General features: G+C 58.8%; 2 protein-coding genes and 1 long non-coding RNA gene across 7 annotated transcripts in view; 1 reads left to right on the top strand and 2 right to left on the bottom strand.

Moving 5' to 3' along the window:
- LOC129145705 (uncharacterized) overlaps positions 1–2,025 on the bottom strand; it is an 83,514-nt gene extending 81,489 nt beyond the window's left edge. For all 3 annotated transcript variants that reach the window (XR_008551631.1, XR_008551632.1, XR_008551630.1), the window contains exon 1: positions 1,293–2,025. This is a non-coding gene — a long non-coding RNA (uncharacterized LOC129145705). The remainder of the gene's footprint in view (positions 1–1,292) is intronic.
- Positions 2,026–3,130: 1,105 nt separating this feature from the next.
- Positions 3,131–18,439, top strand: MRPS11 (mitochondrial ribosomal protein S11). 3 transcript variants are annotated; one of them, XM_054694737.1, is made up of 6 exons: positions 3,147–3,970; positions 12,557–12,670; positions 15,112–15,190; positions 16,219–16,348; positions 17,391–17,456; positions 18,051–18,439. In XM_054694737.1, the coding sequence occupies exons 1-6, from the start codon at positions 3,451–3,453 to the stop codon at positions 18,156–18,158; spliced, it is 1,017 nt and encodes a 338-aa protein (XP_054550712.1). In that variant the 5' UTR covers positions 3,147–3,450; the 3' UTR covers positions 18,159–18,439. The 3 variants fall into 3 exon arrangements, with proteins under 3 accessions (XP_054550711.1, XP_054550712.1, XP_037367295.2); XM_037511398.2 differs by lacking the exon at positions 3,147–3,970 and adding an exon at positions 12,229–12,449 and having other exon boundaries at positions 15,092–15,190; XM_054694736.1 differs by lacking the exons at positions 12,557–12,670; positions 15,112–15,190; positions 16,219–16,348; positions 17,391–17,456; positions 18,051–18,439 and adding an exon at positions 4,804–6,828 and having other exon boundaries at positions 3,131–3,970.
- Positions 6,353–12,047, bottom strand: MRPL46 (mitochondrial ribosomal protein L46). The gene is made up of 4 exons (XM_037510026.2): positions 11,814–12,047; positions 10,382–10,568; positions 9,467–9,640; positions 6,353–7,182 (listed from the first exon to the last, which is right to left on the bottom strand). Exons 1-4 carry the CDS (start codon positions 12,039–12,041, stop codon positions 6,932–6,934), a joined length of 840 nt encoding a protein of 279 aa, XP_037365923.1. The 5' UTR covers positions 12,042–12,047; the 3' UTR covers positions 6,353–6,931.
- Positions 18,440–26,412: the final 7,973 nt, after the last annotated feature.

The following is a 26,412-nucleotide window of genomic DNA, read 5'->3' as shown; positions in this document are numbered from 1 at the left end:
GACGGAAACTGGCCACCGAAGGGTGTTCACGCCTTGGAGTGGAAGGTGCCAGGACACAGCACTCCCACCTGCCGCCCACACATCCCCAGGCCTGTTCCACACCGCCCTGGTGCCGGCCCCTTTCGGGGGGCGCCCTTCACTGGGGACACCAGCCCTCCCTCTGACACAGCTTCCTCTGAGCTGAAATATTCATTCTCACTTTATCCTCACAGCCACGCCTCAGGGTTTGTCTGACTTGCAGCCCCAATTTGCAGCGGAGGAACCCAGGCTCGGAAGTCAGGGGACTTGCCCAGCACACACCGCGGCTAAGGGGCAGAGCTGAGTCCCACCCCGGCCTCACGTGGCCCTCCTCCACGCCTCCTCCAAAGCGTCAGCGCCCGGTTTCCTGACAACCATGAAGCAGAGCCCAGATCACTGCAGAGGAAACTTGGAAGCCCCCTCCAGGCCATACCTCAAGTTAGACGTTTAAGGCCACACCTCTTCGGGGGGACAGGAGACGTCTGTCTCTAACTTGAGGGAAAAAAAATCCCCTTCCCACCCAGCTCCAGAAATGTGTGCACCAACGCCTGCTAAACTGCAGGGTCGACCTTCCCACCAAGACAGATGGGCCGCCCTGTGCACAGGCAGAGTTACCGGGAAGGAAGGGGGTACCGGATCCCCACTCGAGTGCAGCCACCCTCTCTTGCCCCCCCTCCTCGCTCCAATTCTAGGGGCAGAAACCCTCCTGGACTGACGACACCCAGCCCTGGCCCAGCCCCACACCGGCCCGGCAAAGGTCTCTGGGAGGTCCTGGCTCTGGCGCCAGGACCAGATGGCCAGGGAGATTACTGCAATTTGATTTCCACGTAATCCATAAATTTGGACGTTCCTGCATATGCCCTACCCTGCGACCCTGCGGAGAGCTGCGCAGAGGACTGGGCCTGCCCACCTCCCAGGCCTGGAGTGCTGCTAATCCCCTGCTCAGTAGGCAGGGGCCACATGGGCCAGGAGCCTTGCCGGGAGGCCAGGAAAAGCAGCAGCCGGAGCCCGGTAATAAGAGTTCAGTATTTGAGGGCAGGAGGGGAGACCTCCAGGTTCCCAGAGACTTCCAGAAGGCACTGGAATGCACGCTGAAGCCAGGCAGACCCCGCACGATGTCTGGGCTAAAGCCCTGGCCTGGGAGTGCTTCTCCCGGGGTCTCAGGCCGTTGCCTCCAGCTCTGTTCCAGGCTAAAGACTAGACACTGCTCTTCTCTGGGCCTTGTGACCCCAAATGGAAGGAGAGGAGGTGGGAGCCGTGGCTGAGCAGCTCACCTGCTTCCTGCTTGATGTCTGTGCCTCCAGCCAGTGCCACACATCAGATGCTGCTCGCATCCAGAATCACCCCAGGCCACCAGTGTCTGCCGTGGTTCATGAAGACCTGGGTTCAAGTTCTGGCCCTGCCACTCAACAGCTGGGCGGCCTCCCGGCTTACCAGCCCTCCCTGGGCCCCCTTGTCTGACCTGAGGGATCCAGCCCAGCCTGTCTTCGGCCTAACAGAAGGGTCACGTCAAGTCAGGACACTGGACGGCCGGGACAGCCAAGCAGAACTCCTCTGCTAGAAGCTCAAAGTAAAATAAGCGCTGCTGAACCCAGCGCAGCGGCAGGCCCAGATGGAGGTGTCACCACACTCTCCTGGCTGTCTCCCCTTCCAAATTGGCCCTCTCCAGCGCCTCCACGCCCTGGCTGTAATTCTGCTGAACCCTGTGGGCCCTGGGCTGGAGCTCAGCGGCGGACAGCTGCCACCGTCCAGCTGCATATGGGTGAGGCTTCCACTGCTGTGAAGCTGTCACCGGCCACTGGCAGGTAGGAACCAGAAGGGGCAGGGACCGGCAGCACAGGGCTAGCCTGGAGGGCTGGGGCTGCATGCCCTTGCGTGTGGTGCCTCCCTGTGAACGTCACACGAACAGCCTGCGACCCGCCCTGCAGGCCGGGGCCCTCGCCCCAGCTTTGTGACTCCAAGTCCCTACGTGGCAGATGAGGAAACCGTGACCACAGGGGCCTGTCACAGTTCCTTGGGCCTTTGTGAGAGGAGCAGGCGCCGGGTCAGAGTCCCTGGCGGCTCTGCCGGAGGGAAGGCGGGGGCCCCACCAGGGCCACTTCAGAGTCATCAGCTCCACCCCGGAGGAGGCCGGTGCTCGGGCCCCAGAGCCGCCCCATCGGTGGGGAGAGACGACAGCGCATCCCCTCCTGCTGCGTCACGCGGGGGGCAGCCCCCTTGCTTGGAAGACACCGGGGGGACCTGAACCCCAAGAGGCTCTACCCACTGTGGTCACCGGGGGGCCTGGAGACAGGCGAGGGTCCCCAAGATGTGAGTGGGGCCGGGGACGGGCCCCTCAGGGAGGCTATTCCTGGGGTTGGCGAGCAGCTCTCTCACCGATGAGGGCCGCTCGGGTCGCTGAGGGCCATGAGGGGATCACGGGAACGTCCAGGCCACGTGGCGCCCACGTGTGACGCTGTATGTGTGCGCGTGCGTGCGTACGTGTGTGCATGCGTGTGTGTGTGCGCGCGCATGCGCGCAGCGTGAGCCAGAGACAGAGGGGCGGGGGAGACCGCAAGGCGCTGGGGGAAGCAGGCCTGGAGCGCGGGCGTGCCGGGGGCGGCCTCTCCGGCGTGGCCGGTGGGGAGCAGAGGCTGCACGGAGCTTCCCCTCCTCCCCTCGAGCACGGGCAGTGCGGGCATGGCGTCGCGCGAGACGGGACCCCCAGGCGCACCTGTGTGCTGCGCACCACGCCAGAGCCAGCCGCTCCCGGGGCCCCCTGCGAAGGCGACATTCGCCCGGGGCCGCCTCCCCCCACGCACGTTCTGACCCCCGAGACTGCTGGCCCACGGAACCCCGGTGCGGGGCTGACCTTCCACTCTGCGGACCCCAAATCTCTCTCAAGAAAACGGCCGGCTGTTGCCTCTGCAGCCCCGCACCCCCCGCCTGCGGGCGAGGCGCCGGCTTCCCTGCGGGAGAGTGAGCAGCCGCTGCTGGTGGGGGTGTGCGGGGAGCCACAGGAAGAACTGGAACCTCGCGAACACCCCGAATCACATCAGATGCACGTTTGACACCGGCGAATGCAACCACCCTGCCGGGTCTGGGGGAGACCAGCGCTCTGTGGGCCCTCCGGCTCCTGAGGCTCCTGCTCTTTGTAGCCTGGGCCGGGAGGCGCCATCTCGGTGTGTGAGTGCCCGCAGGCAAGGTGACTCTGAACCCTTCCACTTCTCCCAAATGCCCCCGCCCAGCCCTTCCGGGAGGGCCTAGACTTGCTGGCATTGGCCCCCCGGGGTCAGGATGTTACCCAGCGTGGCCCTAAAACGCAGGCTAGCTCATGCAGGAACGGCAGGGCAGCCCGGATGTGAGCCCTCAGGGAGACGTTGATGTCGTCACCCGACAGTGACTTGGGCGAGGTTGGACTCTAGTACCCAGGTGAGAAGTGGCTCCAGTGTAATGAGAGACCAGGCTGCTCACCCAAAGCAACTCTCCAGCTGCCCTGGACAGTCAGCGCTGAGCACACCGGGCAGCCTCCCGGCAAGCTCAGGATGGACGCCAGGAGCTCCCCCTGCCTGGCTCAGCCTCCACGGGCAGAGGTGGGTGCTCAGCACATGCCCCCAGCACTGGCCCTGCTGCGGGGTGAGCATTAACCCGCCACCTCTGGAGGTCGGGTCCAAACCACCTCCAGGACAAGGCCCGGACGTTGAGACTGCATGGCGAGGCTGGGCTTCTTCCAGTGTTGGTGGAGTGCACTTGAAGGCAGTGACACTGATGTCAGGGTTGCCTCCCAATGCCACCCCATTCCCCAGCGCACACCCTGAGCCAAAAGAGGTGAGGGAGACCAGATTCATCACCCTCTCCTCCAAGTTCAGCGACAGCCTCCTCGGCCTCCTTGTTCTCTGCTCCAAACCTTCTTCGCCATCTCCCAAACTGCCCCTGCCCAGGCCATTCTGGAACCAGCACCCCTGTGTGACAGGTATGGGCACTCTAGGGTGGGGCAATTGTCCAGGCAGTGGCAGACAGGAGGAGAGTCACATACGGCCCTGGGTCCAGCCCGTCTCCACTGGCTGAGCCACCTGGGCCACCCCCATGCCAAGTCACCTGTTGATCAACACCTGGAAGAATAAAAGCCGCCCCACATCCATCACAGCCGGTTGCAGGTCAGCTTCAGGCTGCCCTGGACCCCAGAGAACGTTGTGTTTTTTGGGGAGTCACTGCTGAGCCTAGACAGGAAGCCTCTGAGGTGGCAGCTGAAGCCAGGCTGTGAGGCTGCCAGGGACGAGTAGGTTGTAAGGCAAACTCTGCCACCTGGTGGTGCTCATGCTGACACAACCCCATAATCTAGGCCATCCCCAGGACCTACACGTCCCCACCAGCTTCTTAGCCCGTGGCTGTCTTGGCTCCTCTTCTCAGCCCTGTCCAGCCCCAGTTCCTGACTGGAAGTGTCCCTGAGCCCCAGGGTGTTCCCAGCTTTCCAGCTGAAAAGCCCCCTACTCCCAGTGGTCCTCATCTTACCCCCACCTGGGGGCCTCTCCCCCACCTCAGCCCCTTCTTCAGTCCCTGAGCAGCTCTTAAGGCCCAGGGCACTGGTTCACAAGAGTCAGCATTGCACCTGCTCTGCCAGACCCCACCGAGCCTGTTCTCACTTCCTGCCCACCTGGGCTGGCCACAGCAGGGTGCTGGTGTGTGTGTGCCATGCACGGGGGAAATTGCCCTCACTCCTGCTCTGGGGTGGGCACCCCAGGGGTCAGTCCTGGTATGACCAGGGGTGGGAGCTGTAATGTGAGGCTCTAGGCCCCTCCAATCCAGGTTTGCCATGTTCAGCGCTTACGGGAAAGCAGCCCATTTGCATTTGGAGTTTAGCTGTGAGGCTGAAGGGGCAGAAGACAAACTCATCACCCTGCAGGACACCCAAGTGCAGGAGCAACCTCGAGAAACCACCAGGCAAACAAGCCACCAGACAAACAAACAGGGTTCTCTGCAGCACTGCACAGGTGAATGGAAGAGACTGGAAATCCATTGTGCAGGGACCAAGCAGGGCGCTGAATGTGTGGAGGAGCCCCCTGGGAGCTGTTTTATATTGTTACACATGCACGCACACACACACACCATGCATTTTTCTTCTTGGTGCACAAGCACACCTCAAACTGCCACTCCTTACCCCCCATCAGCCACACAAATCCCCCCCCCCTCCCGTGGTTTCCCCGGAAGACTCCTGTCCCCTCAAACATCACCTCTTGGCCCCTGGCAAAGGACACCCTGGAGCCATCTCCGGTCACACTCGGCAGCCAGCAGGGAGTCTGGCCGGGCTCAGCACACCGCTTCGATAATGCTGGCGAACCTGCATTCTGCAAATCACACTCCCGAAATAGCAGCACTTCTCGGAAGAGGGGGTCGGGGCAGGCCACTGGGAACTTGAGGCGCCAGGTCACTAACAGCAGAGCAAGTCCCTAAGGACACTGGGCCCCTGCCCCTACAGCTGGCCCCTGAAGCCTTAAATCCCGGGCTCCTTCCCGAGTCACAGGTCCTTGGAGATGAAGGTCCGCAGACTCATCCCATCAAAATCAAAAATGTGATCTAGCAGGGGCGCTGCAGCACCTTTCCTTCCTCAGTCTCCCCAGAGAGCCTGACATGGCGGAGTGGCTGGCAGCCTGGAGCCGCCCCTAGCAATGAAAGAAGGCGCTTGGACCAAGCTACCCACTTTCCTGATGGCATCCAAGCCTTTCCCTGGCCACTTTAAAATACCAGTGCTCTGGGGAAACCCCCTGGGAACGAACCCACTCGGACCACCCCCAACGTTGCCTGCTGTCCGCTGTGCACACAGGGAGGCCTCGCTCAGCAGCGTCCACGGGTTCTTGGAAGCACTGATAGTGAAACCGTGTCAAGAGAGTACAGGCCAGGCTGGCATCCCCAAGGGACCCGCTGGACACACTCCCCACCAAGGAAACCACCTCTGACCAGACCGGCTGCTAGGAGATAGGCATGAAGGCCGAGGCCACCTGACCCTGGTGACTCCCCTTCTGGCCCAGGCGCCCAAGGCCTTCCTATGCAGTACGGGTCACAGACGCTCACCCCAAGTCCAGAGACACACACGCCTGGTCGAGAGCCACACTCAGCCTTGCCCACTGCCTAGGCTGCATCCCCAGTGTGCAACTGTGACCCTGGAGACCGGCAACCTCAGCTGGGAGCACCCCCCACCATGTCATGAGGAAACTGAGCACCTGCAGGAGGTATAGGGCAAGCCATTTCCCCAACCCAGCCACGCCGACGCAGACAGGGCCCCATTTCACAAGCACACACCCCACAGGGCAGTGTGATTACCCAGAGGGGCCTGCCAGGGACAGGCCCGGGCCGCAGGTCACCCCTCCAGAGGCTGCACATGGTCATCACGCACCTCCCAGGAGCCAGGCCTGGTACCCAGTGACCCAGCAACACAGGGAAGGGCCCAGCGCCCCAACCCAGAGGCCAGAGCTGGGCGAGCAGAACTGAGGCTCGCCTCGGTGGGCACCCACCCCATGTGCAGAGGGAGAACACGGGGACCCTTTTTATTTCACCTGACTTCAACACATATGAATGAGACAGTTAATTCCGCTTAAATACGAAATGCTTCAAAAAAAAAAAACAAAACAACAGGAAACAAAAATGAACCGAGGGGAGGGAGGAAAAGGACGGAATTATCTCCTGGACGACACACGAGCACGTAGCCGGATGAGGCGGGACAGGAAGGGAAGTGGCTGAGCCGTCACAGGTGCCGGCGGGCAGCGCTCCTGGACACGAGGCTTCCAGGCGGCCGCTGGTCCCTTGCTGCATCATCCTGGTCCCTGCTATATCGTCCTGGCCCACGTCGTCAGCCCGGCCGCAGCAGAGGTGCTGGCGAAGTGCTGCTCTCCTCCCCTCAGCCGCAGGCCGCCAAGTACTATCCACGGCGGCTCAGTCATCACAGGTCCAAGAGAAACCTCCTCACCTGGGCCAGGTATTTTGGTTTCAAATAGTCGCCCAGCTCGTCCTTGCTGACCCAGACGTGCCGGCCTTTCTTCCGAGCCTGGGGAAAGTCTCCACTCAGCAGCAGTGCTTTGAAGAAGAAGACTTTGGCCCCGAGGTTGCTCTCTGTCCGCATCGCCTTCGGGAACTTGAACTTGTAGTGGCCACAGGGTGCATTGCCAAGGAACTTGGCTTTCAGGTTGTTCTCTGAAGGGGAAAGACAGAATGGAAGGCAAGAAGAGAGACATCGGCGTGTTCTAGCTCCCCAAATCACCCTGGGTCTCCGTGAGAGCTGCCTCTGGCCTGAGGGAACGCGATCCCAGGGCGCAGGGACAGGGTGACTATGGCACCCCCCCCCCACCCGCCTCTGCCCCCTCGCTGGGCTGTGAAGCTACCCGCAGACTCTGCAGCGCCGGTTCAATCCCCGGCCACCGGCGAGGGTCCCACATGGCGCAACAGACCTCTCCTGCTGCCTGCTGCACCCCTCAGCAGTGTATTTTGTCAGTCTGTCTGTTCTGTTCCCCGCTCTGGCTCTGGTGAATTCTCTCACCCTCCCGTGCTTCTAACTGTACCCAGTGCTTATATAAATAAATAAATAAATAAATCTTTAAAAAAAAAAAAAAGCTTGGAGGGTTCGTGGGTGTTGACTATTCTCAAGCTTTCTGTATTTTTAGAGATTTTTCATTTAAAAAAGAAACCATATGAGTACTGGGGGAAAAATGTAGAATACTTTATACACCATTTCTGAGGGGAAGGCCTTTCTAAACAAGACACAAGACTCAAAAACCCAAAAAAGACAAGACACATCAACATGAAAACTATACCTTCCCACAAGGAAAAGTTAAACATAAAAAAGTCAAAGACAAAAATGAACCAGGAAACTATTTTCAACACATTCAACAAGGATACACCTGACAGCATAAGAAGAATGGAAGAAATCGTGGAAAAGAAAAATCAATAAATCAAAAAGAACCAGTTACATGAAGAGGAAGTTGACATGAAAAGGTCAGTGGCTGACACAGTAAGAAGTACCCGGTTTTATTTTAAAAAACACAAACTGAAACCACACGTCAATACTGCTGACGTTCAGAAACTCGGAGCCCCACAGCGCCCGTGAGGGGCAGGAAAAAGGGGGCCTCTCGCAGCTTGCACGACATAAACTAGACGAACTTGCTGCATTTGGTGGGACTCACCAATCTTATCCTCATTTAGCAACTCCACTGCAGAACTGGATCCCCCAGGAAAGCTAGATATTTTTGAGATGTGGCTGATGCCGGTTTCATGCACACAGCACGATTCATACATGACTGCAAAAGGCCGCCCCAGTCAATCTACTGCCGCTTCCCCCCGACAAAATCTCTGCAATTCTTTTCTTGTGGTGAGAACATCGTAAGACCTTCTTGGCGACTTGCAAATGTTTGCTGCAGCAATAACTACCATCACCAGGTGAAGCGTGACCTCCCAGACATTTATTTTATAACTGGAAGCCAGTACCTCTTGACACCGCCACCCATTCTGTCCACCCCCACAGCCCTGCCCTCTGGCAGTGCCTTTCTGTTCTCTGCATTCTCGAGTTCTGTTTTGTTTGTTCATTTGTTTTCTAGACTCCACATACAAGTGAGATCATGGCGTCTGCCTCCTCAGCCTGAATGGCTTCCCTCAGCACAACGCCCTGAAGGTGCTGTGTTGTGCCAGTGGGGGGATTTCATTCCTAACACTGCACTGTCTTTAAACACCACATCTCCCATCACCCACTGAGGTGGTCTCTACATCCTGGCTGCTGTGAATAATGCAGTGAGCAGAGCATTACAGATTGATTGTCACCTCAGTATTCTGAAGCGGGGTGGCTGGGTCACACAGCACCCCCACTGTGTGCACAAGCTGTGCAGGAGCACCGCCCTGTGTGTCTTCTCCGCATCTGCGCCAGCACTTGTTATCACTTCTGTTTTTGCTCGAGTCATTCTAAAAGTGTGAGGTGGTAATCACACTGTGGCTTCGATCAGCATCTTCCTACTGATGAGTGAGGTGAGCACCTTTAGATGTGCCTGTCAACAGCACTGAAGCTGAGAAGCCCCGGTCTAGTGAGAGAGGAGGGGCCAGAGCTAAAGCTATGGGGATGAAGAGGGCTTATCTAGAGTGAACAGGAGGACTCAGGAACGCCGGATGTCTTTACACGGACGCGGATAACACAGGGCTTCTCAGTGGAGGTGCCAAAAAGCAAAGCAGCAAATCCTTGCTTCTCAAGGATAAGGGGAGAAGCAGAAAGGGAGAAACATCACTTTTGCATTGAAATGTCAACATCTCAGTGGGACAAAAACAGAGGTTCCCTTTATCAAAGAAAACTCCTATCTGGACTCCCATGGTGAACTCTTTACCAACAGCAGCTTCTATCAACCTCCCCATCTCTTACCCTTTAAGCTAGTCTCGTGGTTGGCCTCCTCGGGCTGAGTCTGAGTTAGCCTCAGTGTTTGCAGGGAGGTGGAGCACTCACCTGACAGGGAGGCCAAGGTTCGCTCGGCAGTTCCTCGCAGGGTCTCTCCAGGTTGCCACTCAGCCTGGGGCAGCAGCCAAACCTCCTGGTCTCCAAGCTTCTCTTTGACCAACAAGACAAGGTTCCTATCAAGCTTCCGGTGCAGTGAAGTTCGGTCATTCTTTTTATCAGCTTCTGTGAAGAAAAGGAGACACAACTATGATCTGCCAGAACAAGAAGACTAGAGTTTCAGGGTCTTCCTTGTAGGCTGAGTCACAACGCTTGCCCTCAAAAGACTTGTCATCTCTGTACGGCCCTGACACATTTCTCTAACTCAGGGAAGAGTCTCACCATCTTCAGAAACTAAAACATAAGACAAGGAAACCAAAGCTGAACTTCTCTGAAGAGCAAAACATGAAGTACTCTGAACCTGTGGGAATCAAGCAACACCTACATGAACGCAAACGCAACTCCTTTCTGGATTTTGACACTATCACTGACTTCACAAGCCCCCACTGTCTCTTGGTACTTCATCTGTGAAACAAAAATAAGAGGACTCAAGGCCCTGCTTTGGAAGGAATTTCTGATAAACTGCAGGAAAAGGCTTAATTTCTCTCTCTCTCTTAGGCCCAAAGTAGGCATCCAACTCAGATAACATCCACCAAGTTTAACTGAGATGGAAAAGCTAAACACCCATCCCAACACCCTGACCTCCCACTGGAAAATAATATGGGAAATAATACAGATCTTTTAAAAACTCCATTAGGGCAGATGTGAAGACAGGGAAGAGAATTTCTCTTTCTCCCACCTGAGAGAATTTTTTGTCATTTACCATTATTTGTTGCTTAAAAATACATCATGGGCTAAGCAACATCTTTTTTAGAAAACCAGAAAACTCTTTCCTTTCCCTTTTACTGGCAAGAAAAGATCACAAACCTGTTATGCGAGCTCCAGGTTTGAACTGTAGGAATTTCTGCTCCCAAGAATCTTCCAAATCCTGCACCAGCAATATATTCTTTTCATCCTCTTCATCATAAAGGTCTGCTTTCTTCTTTGCCAGATGCTTGGCTTCAGCCAGAGCACGAAGTTCATGGTCTGAATACAGGCTTTTTTCTACCTCAATCTGAGAAAATTAAGAGCAAAAATCTACCTCAATCTGGAAAAACTTAAGGAACAAAAGAGCAGACCAAACCAACAGAGCTATAGCACATTCAACGGACTCCAAAGTCTTTACCACCCAACATAACCAGATATACAGCAAAACACTGCAGAGAAAACAGAGAAAGAATAAAAGGTCCCTGACACTTTGGGTTTGACATTTACTAAAATGTTCTACCATAAGACTGAAGTCAATACTGCTACCAAGCACAACAGACTGGGACAGGCATGGCCTGCCCACTCAGCACTTTCTGGCTGTGTCACTCTGATCAGAATCTCCCTCACTATAGACTGTCATGCTTCAGAGAGTTTACAGATGCTGTTCCTTCTTTTAGAATGTTTCCCCTCATGTTCTCCTGGGAGATTCACACTCATCCTTCATATCTCACTTTCTGGGAGACATTCCTTGACATCCCATAAAATCAAAATTAGATGTTCCTGGTAACCCCTCTTACAGTTCCCTGTGTTTTCCTTGCAGCTGCAATCAGGCTGTAATGTGACTGGTCATTGCTGGACTCCCTCCACCAGAATGAATCATTCTGAAAACCAGAGCACAACATCTGTGCAATTATCTGTAGCGATTAATGAAGTATATGAGTGTGCTGAATAAATTAATAAACCAAGTGAAAAGCACAGAATTGTGAACAAAAGTTTACAATTCTCTGTAGCCAACAAAAACTTTTCGGATCCTGGAGGAACATATCTTTCAATCACTATCCATGTAAACTTACCCTCACAACCACAACACCGAGTTTCCACCCATGTTTCCTCACTTATCCCCCACACAAATAGTTGGGGGGGAGGTTTCAAAATAGGACAGACTTTATCACAAGCATCTTACAGATGTGCCCACTGCCTTCTCCTCTGACTCATCACTTCACAAACTATCTCCTCCACAAATTGTCAACCACCCACGGAAGGGATTGGGCCCGTCTTGTTCACCACCGCGTGCTCAGGGTGTTGAATAAAGAACGAGAGTATCTTCAAAGAGCAGTCTAAAGAAAGCTCATGAAAACAAACGACTGCAGAACACCCATTATGATCCAAGCCAAGCCAGCGAGGCAGGTGCTGTTCTGCAGGTAAATGCGCTTAAGTTCAGAGCGGTGAAGTAATCAGCCCAAGGCCCCCGCCCAATCAGCGCCAGAGTGCTGCTGGGACCCAACCTCACGCAGCTCTACTGCTCCCCCAAAGCCCCGCATCTGAGTCCCACCTGCTGTAGCAGAGCCTCCATCTCCTCCTGCACCGGGGTCAGCGGCTGTGAGACTCGCGGCGGCCGCTGCAGACACACCGCGCCCAGCAGGCGCCATGGAGACCCGCAGCTGGCGGGGGCGGCCGCCAGGGCCAGGCTGCGAGTCCTTAGGCTGCCGGCCCAGAGCCCCTCGCACCGCCCCCAGCCCCTCGCCACCTTGACCAGAGTGTGTCTCACGGGCGCCGCCATGTTGTTGCCTTCCCACAAAGCACCACGGCTCCCAGCGGTGCCCTGGGCCAATCCCGACCTCCCAGAAGATTGCGCGAGAGCGGCTTGACGGGAAAAACCCAGTCCGGGACCTGCCGGAACGAACCATTCCAAGGTGGGGGGGGCGGAGAAACAGCTGCTGGAACGGCAGGGCCAAGGGGGCGGGCTCCCTGGGGAGACTCGCGCCCAGGGCGGCTAGAGCGCTTTTGCACGCGCATAAAGCTCCCCAGAGGCCTTTCAGAGGCGGACTCTGACTCCCCCGCACCCCCCAGGCGCTCGTGGTACGGGCGGCGCCGACGGGGGCCGCCTGAGGCCAATTCAAGTCATGCAGGTTGTGCGGAGCGCGGGGTCGCGGCTCCTGCGGGCCTGGGCTGGGCCCCCGACGGCCAGGTAGGATCGGCTGACCCCTCCGAGCCCGCGGCCCCCGCCGGGCCTCCCCGGACGCCGGGCCTCCCCGGACGCCGGGCCTGGAGCTCGCCCATCTTTTCCCCCCGCAGGGTCTCAGCCGGGGCGCCGGCCCCCACCTTGCACACGGCGGCCGAGCGGCTGCGGGACGCGGCGGCCAAACCCGAAGGCGAGGAGAAGGCGGCGCCGAGCCGCGGCGGCTTCAGGTGAGCCCGGAGACCCGCGCCCGCCAGGTGAACCCGCGGCTTCCCGCCCCAGTGGGGCGCCCCGTGGGTGCGGGGAGGCCGAGGACGGACGCCGTCTCGGGGCCACACACCCTCCTTCCGCGCCAGCACTTGGGCCTCCGGGGAAGACACGCGTGCGGGCGCTTTCACCCCGACCTGAGCAGTCAGCGCACCCCAGAACTGGCTGCTCGGACGTGGGAAAGTGCTGCTTCTGGGGAACTCGGGCAGTGCTGCCGGGAGGGTGATGAGCGGAGGAAGGAATCGCCTGGGCGCCCAGCTGGGCACGATGAAGAGGGTGTCCCGGGGGAGGGGGGGGGGGCTGAGCGTCCGCGCGGAGGCCTGCAGTGTGCAAGTGTGCGTGCTCGTGTGTGTGTGTGTGTGCCGGCAGGTGAGGCCAGGGAGGACCCTGAATGCAGAGGAGAGACCCCTACCCCGCTGTAGGCTGTGGGGAGCGGCCGGAGAAATTAAAGCCAAGAACTTGTTGTCATTTGACAATGGCAGGTGCTTTTCAAGGTGTTGGACGTCCTCAGTACCCAGCACATAAATCCTCTGACCCGTTGTTTCTCAGTTCCATCTGATGGTGATAACGTGTAGAAAACAGTGTGAGCATCTAGTGTGAGGACTGGCAGGAAGGTCTGTGTGGAGGGGGGCAGTGAGAGCAGATGAGGGCCAGGGGCAGGGTTCCGTGGGCGTGCATGCCTGTATCTTGTGTGATCTTGCAGCCATCATGAGGACCTCACCTTCTACTCCAGGAAGGACTGGTGAGCCACTGGAGACTGGCTTGATGTGACTTGCTTACATTTTAAAGAGCCCTTTGGCTGCTGTGTGGCTGTTGAACCAGAGGGAAGCAAGGATGGCAGCTGGAAGACGTCTTCTAGGCAGTAGGAAGACCGGAAATAAACCAGGCAAGAAGTGATGGTGGCCTGGACCTGAGGACAGGCAGTTGAGCGCAGCGCTGTGAAGCCGTCCACAGCCTCTGCAGCACCAGTTCGCTCCCGGCCGGCCGGCGAGGGTCCCACATGGCGCGGCAGACCTCTCCTGTTGTGCCTGCTGCTCCCCTCAGCAGTGTATTTCGTCAGTCTGCCTGTTCTGTTCCCCGCTCTGTCTCTGGTGAATCCTCTCACCCTCCCGCACCTCTGGCCTGTACCCCGGTTCTTATATAAATTAATAAGTAAATATTTTTTTTAAAAAAAAGAAAGAAAATAGAACCAGCGGGAATTGTTCAAGTGAAAACAAGGGGGAAGGAGGAGGAACGCAGAAATGTTTGTGCTGAACGGCTGGAGAGGTGGGGTTCTTGGGAGACACTGGGCGCTTAGACCTGGGTGATTAAGTGAGATGCCTGATATCCAAGTGGAGCCACAGAGTGGGTGCTTAGAAATGGCGATCAGAGGACAGGTCTGGGCCCGAGATGGACGCTGATGATGTTTGAAACCGTGACATGAACAGGAGCATCAAGAGCACTGTTGCTAAAGAGGAAAAGAGCTCCAGGAGGCCTCTGACTTTTAGAGACGTGGGGGATGGGAAAGGAACCTGGAGGAGGGAGTGAAAAAACCTGGAGAGACTGTTTCATGTGGCCCAAGGGCAGGGACATCAGCTATGTGGGCAGTAGCTCAAGGAGGCCATGGGCTCAGGAGGGTTTTGTTTGTTCGGGAGCTGGGGAGATGGCAGCTGTTGTGCTGAGGGGGGCACAGCAGCAGAGGGGACGATGAGGACACCCCTGGAGCACTGACCTTGAGAAGCCAACACACAGCTGAGCCTCAGACTGGAGGGGCGGTGTCTGCGGGCCTGGATGTCTGGGAGTGAGCGCCAGGGGAAGTTCAGATTGCTTCTGCTTCTCTGGGAAGGCCATCAGCTGGCAGTGAGCACGAAGCAGGAAGAATTGGGGTTTTCAGGAAACAAATGTGCTCTTCACATCCCAGAAGCTTGCTCACCTCTTTTCTGGGGGACACTGGATTTTTTTTCTTAGAGTAATACAAATAGTACTTAAAAGTGGTAATGTTATTTTGTTTGTTTGTTTCTTTTCATTTAAAAAAAGCCAAGAGATTGTGGTGGATGAAATAAGTAGAGGTGTAACTATTTCAAAATGCAGAAAGAGAAGCCGTAAGAGGATTGGAAAGAGTGATAGGGTCAGACTAGAGGGACCAGGGGGAGTGGGGAGGCAGCAGTGTGCCCGGCAGTCTCGGCCGATCTGGAGTCAGAAGGGGGAGGCCCAGGGGTGCCCTGTGGGAGCCACGGCACCGCACAGCACCCAGGTGGCGGCAGCTCCCTTGAGAGCAGGGTGGGTAGGGGCTGCAGTTTTCCACTATGAATGTGTCTTGAGTTACTTCATTTTTTCTTAATCGTGTTTTTCTTTGATTTAAAAAATCAGGACAGTTTTACATAAAATGTTCCTTCTAATTGCAGCATTTACCCTCCAATTCCAGGGCAGGAGAGCCCTCTGAGGTGGGCGGGAAAGAAGTTTGAGGAGGTCCCCATCGCACACATCAAAGCCTCCTACAACAAGTAAGTGCAAGGGGAGCCCCTGCTGGGGGCGGGTGTCTGGGTGTGGTGCAGGTCCAGGTGCCCTCCTCCTGGTTTGGGGACGCCACCTCTGCGTGTTTAGAGGCCACTCCGATTTCACAGAGCATGGAAGGAGCCCAGCACGTTGGCATTTCTTTACCATCCCCGGGAGCTCCTGGGTGCGTCCATGGGTAGAGGTGCCTCGGGCTCAGGGTCCCGCTGTTGGGAAGGCCAGGGCATGGGAGAGATGAGACAAATCTGAAGTATTTCCATGTGAAACACTGGGTCTCGGGTTTGCTTCAAAGTAATCCTTGAGTGGGAAAGAGGCGGAGACGGGTTCACACTGGAGCTTGGCTGGATGGGAGTTGTGCTAAGTGGGGGGGTAGGGGGCGTGGCCCCAGCCCCTGTGCTGGTCTGTCCACATCCTGTTTATCTGAAACCGTCCCTGGTGAAGCCTTTGATGTGAGTCTCTTAGGGGAAAGTCTTTGATCGAATCTCTTAGGGGAAAGAAGCCCGAGGCGGACAGTGCGTTGACAGGCCACCAGGCAGACAGCGGGGTGCACTGCGCTCCTGGGTGACCCGTCCCGTTTACAGAGCGGGTCCATCTGGGGCAGTTCGGGCGCCCTTTTAAGCACCACGCCAGAGGCTCTCGCGGGACTTGGCTTCTCGCAGTTCTGGGGCTACGGTCAGGGAGCTGGCACAGTTGGGTTCTCATAAGGGCCGGCTTCACATGGTAGGGGCACTCGTCACCCCAGAGGACACCCCCTCGAGTCCTCAGCACCTGCTGCCGTCATGTTAGTGGGGAGGGCTCCCACGAGAATTCAGGGTCGGGACACAAGCCTTCGATCCCAGTAGAACTCTTTAGATTTTATGAGTTTTCTGTGGGGATTAAGGGGTGATTCTCCCCTTTCCTGGCCCTTCTGGGAGAATTCAAGAAACATTCGACTAATAAGCTGATGTCAAAGCAGCAGAGTCTGGCCCACGGCTCACTCCTGGCCAGTAGTTACATCCTCTGCCTCCTCTATCCCCAGCACCCAGATCCAGGTCGTTTCTGCCGAGAACCAGCCCCTTGCCCGCGCTTCCTGCGGCACAGAGGGCTTCCGGAATGCCAAGAAGGGCACGGGCATCGCAGCACAAACAGCCGGCATCGCCGCCGCCGCGGTAAGTGATTGCCTCCCACCTCCGGTGTGTCCTGCCTTCTGCATGGCCCCTCCGCAAGCAGAGCTGCCCTTGAACCAGCCATTCAAAAGCAGCAGGCCTGCCGACCCGCATTAGGTAGCCCGATGTCGGGGTGGCTGGGAGAAGTCAGAGCTCATTCCCAAGCAGGGGGAGTTGGGTTGGGAGGGCTCAGGCAGTCGGGTGAGGGGTGGGCTGAGTGAATGTGAGCTGTGGCAGACCCTCTTGGCAGCAAGGCCAGCGCCTGCGCTCAGCGCACACCGGCACACAGCATGCAGGGCCATGCGGGTCTTGCAGCCTCAGGAGACCTTCGTGTCACCCATGTGAGAGCCTGTTAGGTTCAGAGTGTGGGGCTTGCTTGGCACTTTGCAGCCAGCTCGGCTGAACCCAGGAGGCCTGGAAGCTATACCTGCACCCTGTGTGCACATCACAGCCCCCCTCTGCCACAGCTATCTCCAGGGGTAGCCTTGGCCTGCAGACACAGCCTCGTGCCCCAGAGTGTGGCAGCTGTGAATCCATGGCCTTCAAGGTGTGCCGAATGCCACCCTGAGCGGACAGGTGACAGCAGAGGAAATTCATGCGTGGTCCCGGGGCTGCTGCTCGGTGGCCGGGGTGACTTATGTGTGGCTTGTCCACTTTCAATAGGGAGCTCCCTTTATAATTAAGGAAATAAAAACGTAGCCGTTACTAAAGATTTAAAAGAAGAGAAGGCGTTCTGAGCAGGTGTTTCACCTCTGCCAGCAGCTCCTCACCTGCTCTGGGCCTGATGGGCGCGCGGCGCGGTCCCGAAGTCTCCACTAGGTGGCGGTGCTGTCCTGGCCGCGGGGGCGCTTCGCAGCCAAGTCTGCTGTGTCCAGTGCTGGCTGCTGGTTTCTGCCCCGCACGGCCCTGCAGCCCTCGGCTCCTGTCCCTGTCCTCTGCCTCTGCCCTACATGGGTGGGCACAGTCTCCCTGGAGCTTTAGCAGCAAGAGACTGGGGTGTGGATTTCTCTTTCTGGGGCACTAACCCCTGCCTGCCTCTCCCCAGAAAGCTACAGGGAAGGGTGTGACCCATGTCCGTGTGGTGGTAAAAGGCCTGGGTCCAGGACGCCTGGTAAGTGAACCAGGGTGCAGCGAGGGGAGTGGGAAGGGAGGGGCCCGTGGGGCTTGAGGTCTTGCTGTTGCTCTTAGAATCCACTCCTCAGCAGCTCAGAGCGGGCCCACCATCAAACAGGGCACCTGCCCTGGGCCAGGCACTGGGAATAGGTGGGCCCAGGGGCTCCCTCAGATGGGTGTCCAGGCACAGAACTGTGAACTGTAACATGAGGCCAGAGATGTGTCCAGGGGCCCAGGAACCCATGGGGAACCCAAACTTACTGGATACCAAAGGGCAGCTGCCCCAGAGGGGTGATGTCTGTACAGACTGTGTGAGGATGGCAGGTATTAGCAGATGTGGGGGAGGTGCTCCGGGCTGAGAAGCCCACAGGTGTCCACACAGGTGTGCCGAGGGCACCAGTAGGCTTTGCTGTTGGTTCGAAAGCACCAGGTGGGGGTATGGGAGGCAGGTGCCTCTAGAGGCATGACTGGCACCAAGGGCTGGGTGAAGCCCCCCTCTCCTCTACACCCACTCCTCACTCCCCCAGCCTGACTGAGAGACGCAGGTGGTCATTTTGGGGACTGAACCAACTCACTGCCCTTCTCCCTCCAGTCAGCCATCAAGGGACTGACCATGGGAGGCCTGGAGGTGATCTCCATCACCGACAACACCCCCATCCCGCACAACGGCTGCCGCCCCAGGAAGGCCCGGAGGCTGTGATGGGAAGGAGGCCTGCGCCAGCCCCTCCAGACCCCCTCCGGCTGGACGTGACATCCCAGTGACGCTGAGGGAGTCCTCCCTGCTGGTGGCCGGGGGTCCTGCCAGCAGTAAGGCGGTGTCGCCTCCCTCCTGGGGTCTGGGCTGTGCCCAGAAGTGGGGCCCCACCTCCTATGGAGGAGCCGGAGCCGGAGCCCACACTCCACCCTGTAAGCGCCGCCCTGTGCCGAAGGAATAAAACCATTTCTCTGCAGCTGTAGCATCTGTGGGTGCTTCACTGCGACTGGAGCGAGGGAAGGCCCAGCTGTGCGTGTGGGCCCTGCGCGCCGGGCCTTCCTTGGGGGCCCGGAGTTGTGTCACCAGCGCCTCGCAACCGCCCTCCTTAGTGCTGGCTTGTACCCGGGATGCGCTCTGGGCTGTGGCCGGCCGGGTCACCTGGGTAGGTGCGGGGGTCGGCCCTGACCGCTAGGTGGGCGCATCCTTGGTTTGGGTCCTTGAAGAGCCACCAGCGCCCAGCAGAGTGAGGATGCCCGGCAGCAAGTGGGCTCCCTAGAAGGTGGGTGGGTGGGCCCCCGCTCCAGAAGTCCCGAAAGGAGGGGCTGGTCCCTGCTGGTGCTGACCCCGCCTCAGCCATCCAGGCTTCTGGGTCCCCCACACCACAGTAAGTAAGCCAGGGCAGGGTGCCAGAGGGCCCACGGTGACCCTCCTCCCACCAGCTCAGCAGTGCCACCTGCCGCGTGCCGGGGGACCCACAGCCCCCTTGGGTGGCAAGGCCCCGCCGTCCGTTCCCTTAGAGGAGGGGACAAGACTGAACTTTGGCAGAAAAGCGGTCTCCCTCCTGCCTCTTGTCCATGCTCTGCAGCACCCACAGTGGGTGTCCTGTGAGCCGTGATTAGAAACCCCCCCAGGGCTGCGGACGCCTCTGGGAAGGGTGCGCCACAGCCTTGAGGCTCGCTCTCGCTTGACAGGGTCTGGCCTTGACTCGAGGAGCCAGAACAGGTTCGTAAGGTTTCAATTGCTGCGGGACAAGCGAGTGGCTGAGCGCTGGGGAAGCGAGAGCAGGGAGTCCCCATCACCCAGCCTGCGGGCGGAAGGGAATTCAGGCATGAGGGGGCAGCTCTGCCCTGCCAGGGCCTGGAGGGGGCAGGCGGGACGCCCGTCACCTGCTCGTGTTGCCAGTGGGTCGTGGGCGCGGGCTGGAGGGCAGACCGGTGGAGGTGAAAGGTCAGCAGGGGCTGCCGGAGGGAGGAGGCCAAACAGCCGCGGTCACAGGAGAGTGAAGCGGGGGTGACCGGGCGGGGTGGAGAGGGAGGCGCTGGAGCATGGCGGCAGGTGGGGTCTCAGAGTGGGAATGGTCCCGGGCGCAGGCCCAGAAAGGAGATGCGGTCTCCACGCTGAAGCCCCCAGGTGTGTGGCCGAGCAGAGGGTAAGGAGAAGGGGTTGAGAGGAGGTGCGGGATGACGTCCCGGAAGGGGTGAGGCGTTAGGAGAGCCCCTGCCGAGGGGGGAGGGGTGGTGGGAAAGCCTCTCCTCTTGGGACCAAGCCCCAGGATCCACGGTGGAAGGGAAGCCGGGGCTGCAGGTGGATGCTGGGAGAGCCGGACCCCGCCGGACCCCTGCGCTGCTGTTCAAAGGCCAGCAACCACCGAGAGACTCCATCCTGCCCGTCCTCAAGCAAACGGGAGTTGGTTCGGGTCTTGTTTCCCCAGATGAGGCTGAGGCCATGCGGGGGGAGAGGCTGCCCAGGAAAGAGCCCGGAATGAGAAAAGCAGGTTTGATGGCTGCGAGGAAGATGAACCTCAGAGGAGGCGGGAGGGCCGGTCCAGGAGGCCGAGACGTCAGCTCTGCAAGACGCAGCCAGGGCAGTGCCCATGGATTGGGCCCGTGGAGGTCAGGGGTCACCAAGCAAGAGAGGGAGGTGAGGAAACAGGCCTCCAACTCTAGGTGCCCAGCCTTCCGGGGCAGGTGGTGCTGGCCTCGCCATCAGTACACAGGGAGCCGACAGCGTCCCCAGGACGGCTCCAAAATACAGGTGTTGCCCCTCGCTCTCAGCAGGAGCACAGAAACGGCCAGGGCCTGTCAGGGAAATCGGGGCTCTCACACTGAAGACGCGCAGCCCTTGGGCTTCAGAACCCCCTCCAGAATTCCTGGCGCGGCCCGGGCTGCCGCGGAAGCCCCTGCACCAGGGAGATGCCCCCTCCCCGCCCCCGAGCCGTGGCCGCCTGACCCGAGTCCAGTGGTGCCTGCCTGGGGCGGGCAGGGGACCTTTTCCACACGTGCCGCCGTGTAAACGCAGCAGGTCCCTGCAAACAAGCCTGCGCTGTGACAGTGACAGAAACAGAATCCCAGCCAGGGGCTCACGTGCCTCAAGGACCTGGCTTCATTGTTTGTCATTCTGCTTAAAATCGTGGTTTTGGAGACCCATGGGCCACACGAAGGGAGGGCTGACCGCATGTCCCCCAGGCGCCGCGAGCCGGAGGGTGGCCCGGCCGTCCATGAGGGGGACTGCGCCATCTGCACGGCGGCCTGTGCCTGGGATGTCAGCCCTGAAGCGCCAGGACGTGGCCCGAAGTGAAAAGCCAAGGAGGGTCGGGCCACGTGTGTGGCACAGGCTCTAAGCTTGTAGGGAGAGGGCGTGCACGCGAGGGGCTGTCCATGCCTTCTTCTGGGGGGTCCCCCCGAGACAGCGGCCCTCTCTGCAGGAGAGGGACCAAGCCCTGGGAATCCAGCAACTTCCTCCACCTTTACAGACAGCGCCGTGTGCGCCCCGTCACCCCTCCAGCTCAGAGTGGACAGTTACCATGAAGTGAAATAAAGAGCTGGCTCATAAAAGTGTAAGGAAGCTTCAAGTCTGCACTGTGTAAATTACCTGCTGGAGTGTGCACATGACACTTTTAACAGTCATTTTCACACACAGACCCTGTGACACACTCACAGCCCGGCTGTGTGCCCATCAGGCCTGGCTTGGAGCTTTCTGGTAATTAACCTGGCTTCTTTCCTCTGTCCACCGGGTTCAAATTAAACTGTGGACAAGCTCTGCTGTTTAGCATAACAGGTCCTGCCAGAAAAGCCGTCTTGGTGTCATTAGGGCTGGAGGGGAGGGCGGGCAGACAGCAGGCCCCGTTTCCATAGCGCCCTGTGGCTGCGTATCCACCTTGGATTTGCCTAATCCCTGAGCCAGAGGAAAAGTCCACAAAGGGCAGCCCTGGTGTCACCAGGACCCTCGCCAGCAGGACACCTGCTGCCCAGACCCTGCTTCAGACAACGCAGCCTGCAGGTGGTGGGCCTACTCCCCTCCCCATGTTGGACCTCAGTTTCCCCATCAGGACAGATGGGGTTGAGTGGACTGTGGCTCTTCCCAGAAACCTACAGCTCCTTCCTGGCCCAGAGGAAGGTTCGGGATCTGCCACTCACACTGCTCACTCGACAGGCTGAGGGACTGCCTCAGGAGGCCCCGAATGTGCAATCGGCTCTTCTCCCCACATGGAGCGCCCCTGGTCTCCATCCCTGCAGCCTGCCCAGGTGGGAGACATGGTGCTTTGGAGACACACAGGCCTGAGCTGGACTCCCGGCTCTGCCTTAGTCAACCTCAGCCACCCCATCTGCCCCCGGCTACTCCACCTCCCCCAGCTACTCCACCTCCCCCAGCTACTCCACCTCCCCCTCAGCTACTCCACTTCCATGGGCTGCTAGGGGCATTCACTGAGGTAAATGTGTGCCCTGCTTGTATACAGCTGGTGCTCATCCAGGATGCTTCTGCCATCCTCACACCGCCTCCTCACCCGTGTGTGGCCTCCCAGGTGGAATGCAGTGGTGGAGGACACGCATGACATCTGGCCGTCACCAGCACCACCGTCGTCATCGTTATTCTCAAGGCTTTTATTTCCCCTGTGATTTTGAGGTTTTAAACCAGAAAATATTCTGGTTTACAGAACATTTACAGTCCCCCATCCTCCTAAATCACCCATGTAAATCCACTCAAACCTACTGGTGTAGACGGCCACATTGTTAAAAATTTGCAGTCAGAAATTAAAAAGCCAAATGACTCAAGATTCTCTCTTCAAGGCTTTGCTCCCCCTCCTTCCTCAACAATCCATTTATCCTCACACATACAATATGTCTAGAATCTGGTAATTACCCAAAGATCTTACAGGCTAGTGGAGGCGACAAATCCAGTAAAAGTCCATGGTGACAGCAGGGTGCAGCCACCAAACAGGGCCCCAGTGTGGGTGAGCACGCGTGTGCAGGGTGGTGACCAGAGAGATCAAGGAAGACTTCCTAGAGGAGGTGGCGCCTGAGACCAAAATAAAAGTAATCATTTTGCGGCATGGGGATGGGGCACGTTGCCAGCAGTGAGGACACAGGAACAAAGCAGGGAGGTGGGGGTGCACAGAGGCCTGTGCTGTAAAGGGGAAACTGCTGGAATGGGGGCTGAGGGGAGGCTGTCGCTGATGGGATGACAGGTCCTTGCCCTGGAACCTGTGCAGATCCCCTTCCATGGAGACAGGGACTTTGCAGAGGCAAATGAATGATCCTAAAGTGGGAGGATTCTCCTGGACAACCTGGGGGCCCTAAATGAGATGGGGAGCGGACATCAGTGAGGGGGGCATCCATCCAGGATCCATCCAGGATCGCCTGCAGCCACCGGAGCTGGCGACCAGGAAGGGGCTCTGCCCGGACAAGAGGCATACAAGAGGGTCCTGCAAGACAGGCTGAGGGCAAAGTTGCTACTCTGGGTGCAAGAGGGTCAGGGATCCCCAGGGCCGCCCCCACCTCCACGCTTCATAGCCCCCTGGGTCAGTGGGCACCGCCCCTGAGGGACAGACAGGCTCCCGTCCTGACACCTGGGCCCCCTTGGCGAGAGGAGAGGCAGCAGCGGGGTGATCCTGCCGGCGTGGCCTCGGGGGCAAAGCACAGGTTTGTCCTGTGGGAGGGATAATTGGAGCATTGATGGAAATGCATTTCTCACCTATTTTCTGTCTGACTGAAAAGTGCTTTGCAGTCATTTAGAGCCTCACACCCCTGTCATCAGAGCTCGTGTGGCTCCAACAGGCTGAAAACTGGGTCACTGCGTAGTAGTTCTGAGCCGCCCGCCAGCCCAGCATGCCCCCAAGACACCCCTGCTCTCACAGTCCTGGGGAGGACGGCTGGAGCAGATCAGCATTTTTCTGTCCCTTCAAAGCCTCAAACCAACACTCCGCCCTCCAGCTCTGCCCCAGGCCCCTTCTGGGTGGTGCCCTGGGCTTTCTGGTCTCCCCCATATTGAGTCACACCCCTTCAGGAGAACAGAGTCCGGTGGAGTCTATGACACAAGCCCAGCCTCCAGGCCGGCCTGCACCCTCCACTTCTCCCTCCAGGGCTGGGGTGGAGAGGCTAGAACTGGGGGTGCTGCTCAGCTTGTCCCCCAGCCCTGGGGCTCTCTGCTGTCACTCCTTGATGACAAGCTGGCTCTTGCATGCACTCACCCCTGCAGAAACTTGTGCCCTGGCCTTCCTGGGGGGTATACTGCCCTCAGCTGCCAGGCCAATCTGCCCCGCTGAACCCAACGGGGCCAGGAGGCAGCCAGCTGCCCCACAGCTCCCCTGCTCTCTGCCACCCCTGCCTCCCCACCCCTCCCACAGGCTCAACCCTGGGCGCACCTAATAAACATCTTGAATGCAGGATCTACTCCCTTGAACCCCAACACAGCCCCTTCATGGATAAGCAGGTGCACTGGGGGGCTGACTGCTCCCCTACTTCAGCCCCTGGCCCTGTGGCCCCGCCCCCTACTGCCAGACACCTGAGCCCCATAAGGTGATTGGGGGCCCAGCTAGGTTGGCTCTAGTCCAGCTCCTCCCAGTGCACCCTAAGCCACGGGAACCGGGGGGCACCCCACCGACCCTGGCCCACTAAACACAGCGACAAGGCCCACCTGCTCCCCAGCCTTCTGGGCTCTCCCATGGGAAGCAGGCACAGCTCTCTTCACCATACAACCCCCTTCTTAATCGGGCACACGCCAGCCACTATCCATATTTCAACTGTTTATACAGTCGAGAATTTCCTCACGTGAGGAGAGCGAGTAAGTGAGTTTCTGCCTCTACAAACAAAAACAGAGAAAAAAAACCAAAAACAGCAGCAGCAACACGAGCCAGCAGCGCTTCCTCCGAATGGCAGGCAGAGATTTTTGCTCCACTGTCACGGAAATAACAAAATTTAATAATCAACACGTGTATTTTCATGAAAAGAAAATCATGTTTAGCAAGTACCGTGACTCCGATCCCACAGCACCGCTGACGGTTAAATAGACCCTTTAAAAAAGTTGCACCAAAACGACGGCGCGTCCCTTTGGGCAAGCTCCCGGGTTTGGCCCGCAGGGTGCTCTCTGGCCCGCCCGACATTTCGCGACCAGACAGGAGGATGCAGAGCCGAAAGGGTGCCCTAACTGTCGCCTCCCAGCCCCTGGCCGGGGTCTCTGGGGAGCAAGATGGCAGCCTGCAAGCGCACCAACCCCGGAGGCGAGCGGGCCGCGGAGAAGGCTGCCGCAGCAACGGCCACGAACGCAGCCCCCTTATTCCAGCTGCGGTTTGCAGCTTCAAGGCCGCTCCCTCGGACAAGGGTGCCCACCCAAGCTCGGGTACCATAGGGTGTAGCCCCAAGCGGGAGACAGGTCCCCCTTCCTGATCATGATCTGCACCCCAAACTCCGCACGGCTCCCCCTGGTCCTTCGACTGCCACGCAGGGGTTTGTCTGCCCGGCCTCGTCCACTGGTGATGCTGCCCTGGCGGGAGGCAGGAGTGAGACCCCACTTGGGGAGAGGCGCCGTGGGGTCACTCCCATGGCCGCATGGTCTCCAAAGGCACCAAGGGAACGCAGACATGAAAGCGTGAGGTTGATCCCCTTTGCGCTCAAACAGGCTCTTACTGCTTATTGAATGACTCTGCTGTGTAGTAACTGCGTGAAAATGAACACGCCCAAACGCACCTCCACACTGCCCAGATGACGGGCAGGTTCCGACCCCGACGCCCCCAGCCCGGCAGCCGCCCCAGGGAGGCCCCTGGCCCGTTTCAAGGAGTCGCTTTATCGTCCTGGTCATCCCGAAGACAGGGGGTCCTCATTCGCACGGCCCGCAGCTTGGGGCGAAGCGACGGGTAACAAGACCAGGGTGACCGCAGCTGGCGGACGCCGAGGAGGGTACTTCTGGCCACAAAGGCTTTCCCCGTGTGTAGCTGAAGGCCCAGAACACCTCTCGGCCAAAACGGCCCTCTGGATCCATCGCTCACTTCCCAGCCCACTTGTTCCAGGTCAGGGGTGGGGCGGCCAGAGCCCGTCCTGGGGCCTGGGCACCAGCAGGACCCACCCTGGATGGACCCCGCTTTCACCATGGGCGCATCGCTACTCCCACACCCCTCACCCCCGGGACCACGGAGGTGCCCCATGAACCTCCCTGCACGTCTGTGGGAGGAGGGAGGAGCTGGCGCATGCTAGGGAAGGTGCCAGCTGTGCAGACTGGGCCCCGCCAGGAGTCAGCTGTCTTGTCAGAGACAACGTCGAGGGGGCAGGTGACCCCTCGGTGGCCCTGCTCGCTCTCAGCAAAATGGGGGGCACGCGGACGGCAGAACTAGATGAAGCAGCAGCCCCGGCGACAGGTGGGCCCATCCTGCTGGCAGTCTCGCTTTCTGGACATGAGCGGGTCCCCTGGCCATGTGGAAAAGCGCCCTAGACGGGAGGGACGGGAGAGCTGCAGACTTGGTGGCGGCCTGGCACCTCCTGCTGCCACGGGGACGGGACCTTCGCTCCTCTCCCCGGCTGAAGGTGCCAGGGAGGCCCGTGGGGCTCCACCCCCGCCACCCAGGTTGCCGGGCACACCTAATCCAGCTGTCACCTCGCACTTGCCCCCTCCGCAAACAACAGCTGGTCGAGGCTGGGCTCTAGGCCGCCCATCTGCCACCCGCCTCCCTGGCAGGGATGCCCGCGTGCTCTGAGCCAGCCCTTAGCGGGGCAGGAACCAGCCCTGAGAATATTTTCTTCTCAAACAGAACACACCCTGAGTGGTCCTGGCTGTTCTCTGCTCCCCACCCACCACCTCCCGCCCTCCAGGAGCCCACCTTGCCCAGACACCCCCACCCAGGCCTCCCAGGCACCCCCAGCCACACTGGCCCTGCCTGGGGCCCAGGCTGGCTCAGCACCCCCTTTCTCAGGACTCAAACTCCATCCTCCCTCGCGCTCACCTCCCCCTCTGTCTCCAGCCCCCGCCCCCTCTGTTCCTCCCTCCCACCCCC

This window comes from Talpa occidentalis, unplaced genomic scaffold (assembly GCF_014898055.3).
Source record: "Talpa occidentalis isolate TD23 unplaced genomic scaffold, MPIMG_talOcc4v2.1 talOcc4.14, whole genome shotgun sequence".
Lineage (NCBI taxonomy): Eukaryota > Metazoa > Chordata > Mammalia > Eulipotyphla > Talpidae > Talpa > Talpa occidentalis.
This window is presented reverse-complemented; position numbering and strand designations above follow the sequence as displayed.